The 5,535-nt window shown below is 37.0% G+C and overlaps 1 protein-coding gene across 1 annotated transcript; it reads left to right on the forward strand.

Annotated features, from left to right (window-relative positions):
• The first annotated feature begins 4,878 nt into the window (after nt 1-4,878).
• Nucleotides 4,879-5,277, forward strand: LOC146001399 (protein CFDP2-like). Its single transcript, XM_083138715.1, has one exon. The coding sequence runs from the start codon at nt 4,879-4,881 to the stop codon at nt 5,275-5,277; it is 399 nt and encodes a 132-aa protein (XP_082994841.1).
• The last annotated feature ends 258 nt before the right edge of the window (nt 5,278-5,535 follow it).

Below are 5,535 nucleotides of genomic sequence, written 5' to 3' on the forward strand. Positions count from 1 at the left end.
CAGGGCCATGGCAGCAGTTATAGCAGGCTGAAGCTGTGAGAACTTCTGGAGTTTGTTTTCTAGGCATTTTTCATTAATAAATATTTACTGGAAATATTCAGGGGAGAATAGTATTAGTGATTGTGTTGAAAAGCTCAGACTCAGAATGCATAAATAACATCTGCATAGCAACTGTCACTGACCAAGTCACATACTTTAAATGTTTGTTTTATTCATGTTATATTATGGAAGCAGATGATGATCTCTGTTCGCAGATATTATCCAAATTCAAATTTAAATTTTCTTTATTAAAGTGCGAGGTTTAGCCTGTGGCTCTTCTCCCACCTAATCCAAGCCCTACTACAGCTCATTTCAAGATGGCGATGTTCTCGTCTGAAAAGCATTATCCTGAACATGAGGATCCTAAAAGGATGTGGATTTTGAATCCTTTTATTACGTCCAGAGAGCAGCCCTTTCTCATGAAGAAACCTGAATTATGATTGGACAAAGGACTGGAAAGTACTTTGCATTCTATGTACAATTCGAAATTATCAATAAGAATGAAAACTGAATACCCAAATTTACATGAAATATTAATTAAATTTCTTGTTTGTTTTAATACCACATATCTATGTGAAACTGCAGTTTCTCCCACACCTGTGATTAAAACAGAACAGAGGAACCACCCATAGGGTGACCAGACACATACATGTAAAAAAGAGGACAGAGCATGGCGAAAAAGGAGGACAAAGTCATAAAAAAGAGGACACCGCAAAAAAAATGGCTATACATTTGCCATTAGTCATAATTTAACCAATATACAAAAATCTTACCAACATTTTGCTCACAGATGCTTTTCAGAAGATCTCTCAAAGAAAGCAATCTCCTAATCTGTTATTTAAAAAATGACAAAGAATTTTACTTCTTTTCTAATTCTTGGATATTAGACTGAAATATCTTCGGCCTGAGCATGAGTATTCTTTGTGAGTGATTTGTGATTTGATTTGCTTTATTTTACTTCGCTTTTTGTGCCACTTTTGGCTAATTTGCGAATATGGGGATGAGTGATGATATGATGAAATTGATGAATGGACACTCACAAATATCCATGCCCAGGCCAGAATTCGAACCCGGGACCCCTGGCGATGTGCTAATCACTCCGCCACAGGGGCCGGCTTCTTTGTGAGTTTCCCTCATCAAAATCATCATATCATCGCTCATAACCATCTTCGCGATTAGCCAAAAGCGGCAGAAGAGCGAAGTAAAATAAAACAAATCAATCAACCGAAAAGGAACTGCACAGACTACATGCGTTCCAGCAGTCTCAGTAGTTAATACTAATGACTGGGGTGCGGAAATTTGCCTATTTGCCTTTTTTATTCCTTTGTAGTAAAACATAGACTTTCATGTTTAAACATTAAAGTTCGTTTCATGGAGTTTCTATTCAGAAAACACATTTTTATAGTGCCTATAAATTCCTATTTTGATGGTTAGTGCCTATTTTGCTTAATCATGGCAAAAAATGGAGATTCTGCAATTTTTGCATACTTAAGCTTTTTTTTATGTGCCTTTGGTTTTCCCTATATTGAAAGATATTAGGCTTTGTTGATGTTGTATTGACTGAAATCTGGAATTCGCCAGATTTGATGGTCTGAATTGGAACATTGTTTTAAATATCTTTTTTGTTACAATGGTGCAAATTGTTTTTCCATCTTTGTTCAAATTCGCACAGTCGTTAGCACAAACTTTTTTTTGTGAGAATTACTTTTACTGACGATTCCCAGAAAATGTGAATTTCAATCAAAAGAGTGCTATAGTATGTTAATCGTTAGCGCACTTTTATGTATAAACTGAAGTGCTAATACAGTATAACTGTGCATTATAAGAAGAAAATTTAAATAAGTTCACATCCATTGCCTATTTTAGTCTTTTTTTTAATTTTAGGGAGCCTTTTCTTAGTTTATGGTGCCTTTTTAAGTGCCTATTTTCATCATTTTGGAAACTATTTCAAGGGGTTTTAGTGCCTTAAATACGCATCCTACTAATGACTCAGTCGGGAAAATGATCGTGTTGAGCTCCCAGATGCTAGGTGAGCATTGCTCGAATACTTAACGCGCCCCAAGTGAAGCATTCTGTATGCAGCACATTTACTATGGTCGATGCTATACTCTTTCCAAAAAAGGAGGACATTTACCGATTTCTAAAAAATCCGCTCGGACCCCGGACAGACACCTAAAAAGGAGGACATGTCCGGATAAAAGAGGACGTCTGGTCACCCTAACCACCCACAACTTTGCATCTGTCACCGTTTGGCTGTCACTTCAATTCATCCCAGAATAAATAATGTAACGGACAGAAAACAGCCACAAAAGTCTCAGTAGCGTAACTTACCTTCAGTTGAAATAAAAGAAACTAAGTTTAACTTTATCAATAACTTATAATTTCTGTGTTAAAGTGTTGCATATTTATACTCAAAACATTAGTGTTGATTGATTTGTTTTATTTTACTTTGTTGTTCAGCCATTTTTGGCTAATTGCAAAGATGAGGATGAATGGTGATAAATGAAATGGATCAAAAGACTCTCACTTTTGGGTGCCTTACCCAACATTAGTGTTGGAACTAATTCATTGATTAAATTACATGCTTTGTGTATTTAAATATTTGGTATGTGTCTGATAAGAAGATAATAAGTGTGGTGCTTTCAAATTCAAAATATTAGTTAGTGTTGTGACGTATTTATTGACTTACATATTTTGCACACATGATTATTTAGCATGTGTATCTGATAAAAAAGAAAATGTTTTGCTGGCAAGTTGATATACTTCTGCTGCTTCTCCTGCTCAGTTGACTTCCATGGGGGGGATACAATGCATAAATATTTTTCTCAGTACTGTTTTTTTAAACCATCATCATTGAATCAATCAATTTAATATTTATTACACATGTTTTACACTGAATAATCTTACAAATTTTTTATCAGAAATGGATATGTCAATAAAAACCAGCATGTTGACCTGAGGAAGCTACAATATGTTACATTATTGGATTAGTCCAGTGATAGATAATTAATTTACATGTAACTTTATATTTGTCAGTTTTATGATTATGCTGTAATTAATTATTAATACTTATATTACTATGAACTTTTTAAAAAATGGAAAGGTATTTACGAATAAATTTGTTGGGATTGGGCCCTCGTCTTAAAAAATGAATTTACCAGCCTGCGATTTCAAAAAGGTTGAGCACCACTCCTCTACATGCTTCCAGATTTCATCGGCAGTTCACGGGAAATCCTTGTGTTGAAGGTCAGGAAGAACTGAGTTGAGTTTTAAGTCCATTTTATGCACAGATAGGGTAATTGGGACTGGACCTAGAGCTTAAGTGGGACTGTAACCACAATTTGCCTGATCAGGTATCGAACCCAAGACTCCTTAACTACAAGGCAATGACATTATCATTACAGGAAGGAAGAAAATAATTACATTGGTTGAGGTGTAGAATTTCATGGGGAATTGAAGGCATAACTATTTTTACTTTTTAAATTATAACAGCCTCATGGGTATAGTTCGCACAGGTTTCCTAATGGCCATCCTGCTTGAAATTCTAAGAATTATGTATGCACCATGTGCACTTTTTCTCATGGCCAATGATTTTCTAGTCTGCGGGAGTCCATAAAGACCAAAGAGTGTGGGCAGAATTTTCCACAGAATCCTTGAGCCAAAAACTGATCTCTGCCTGAATAGGCACAGGTTACCGTTAGCCTAATTTAAACTACGAGAAAGAATGTTGAATGCCCTCTCATGCACTGTCTTGGTCCAAAGAAAATGCACATGGTCCTGCATATACAGAATTGCTTCAAAGTGAATCAGTTGTTCTCAACATAGACAAAGCTTTAAGTAAGAAGTCATTTCCCAGATTTCTAATTCTTTGCATTCGCCTTTCTTAGTAGTGGCGAGTTTGCTTTGTAATCATTTCTCGGACACCCTCACTTCTGAATGGACAGGAGATCCGGATCTCCTGGAGGGAGTCAGATGGCAGGTCAGGGAAAGGGGGTCCAGATCCCCTACAACCACCTCCCGCCAGTTATGTCTATGTGTTCAAGCAATGCATTTCGCTGATATACTAGATAAAAGCTAGCCAAGTAGAGTACCTTCAATGAATTATTTCATCTTAGATGTTTGGTATCTTACTGGAAAATTAAATCAGAAAGAGAACTTTCATAATATATTTATTGTCCAAAAGTGCAAAAATTAATTTACCCTTGTATGAAAAATTTTGTAAATGGGAAATTACAAATTAGATATAGCAATGCAAAAATTTGCCTCTAATTTTCGCAATAGAATAATACATACTGAAATATATTAATACTGTGTTAATACACTTCTTACACAACACATTACTGAATTAATATAATGATATTACACATGCTTAATATACACTATGCTGGTCAGCAGCTCCAATGGCAGAAGAAGATGGATGGCCATCTCAATAGCAAAGGAGGCGGAAGAACTAGGAAACAGGAGGAGTAACACCTCTTTAAAAAACCTTGGTCCACCAGCTGGCACCGGCTGGTAGTACCTTGTAAGGGCTTCTTACCAGGGTTACTGTTAAGACTTCAACAGCAATTATGGCAAAGAAGGAGACCTTCAGAATGGCATAGCTGGTGGAATAGGCACTCATTCTCATCGCGTATAAATATGAGAGAAAGCCACTGTCTTGTTGTGGATAGGAGGAATCCTCAAAGACTAGGAGAAAATACCCCAACAGAAAATTAGCCTGCTTGGAGGCTTAGGTGGCAGCCCCATCATCAAGTTCGCATGCTGTGGGCCAATAACCCGCACACTTTAAATCACAATATTAAAGAAACATCAACAAGAGGAAGCCGAACTGATTCTAAGATGACGACATTTGGCCTGAAAAGGATTATGGGAATTGGAATATGGAATGTAAGAACCCTGTGGGAGAGTAGAAAACTACAGCAGGCAGTGGCCTGCATGAAGAGCTATTGTCTGAGCATCCTAGGTATAAGTGAAGTGAGATGGTCAGAGTTTGGTGAGATAAATACCGATGAAGGAGTTACATTCGTATATTCTGGAAGACCTGAGAGTGAAGGGGTGAGCCGTGATGGTGTGGGTATATTGATGGACAAGGAAGCAAAAAGGAGCCTTATTCAATTGTATCCAGTGTCTGCGAGGATAATTGTGGCACATTTCAAAACCAATATCAGAAACATCGTTATGTTACAGTGTTATGCACCCACAGAAGCAGCAGAGCCTGAAGATAATCAAGAGTTTTAGAAGCAGCTCAATGACACGATAAAGAAGCAAAAAAGGAAGGATATCATAATAATTGGAGGAGATTTAAACGCAAAGGTAGGGCAGGACAACAAAGGCCTTGAGCATGTCATGAGTAAACATGGCTTAGGAGAGAATGGACAACTTTTTGTGGACTTGTGTGCTAGCCATGACTTAGTTATTGATGGTACTATATTTCCTCACAAGAAATGCCATAAGGTAACATGGGTGTCACCAGACGAACAGAAAATCAGATAGACC

Source organism: Lepisma saccharinum, chromosome 17, assembly GCF_977018435.1.
Source record: "Lepisma saccharinum chromosome 17, izLepSacc3.1, whole genome shotgun sequence".
Lineage (NCBI taxonomy): Eukaryota > Metazoa > Arthropoda > Insecta > Zygentoma > Lepismatidae > Lepisma > Lepisma saccharinum.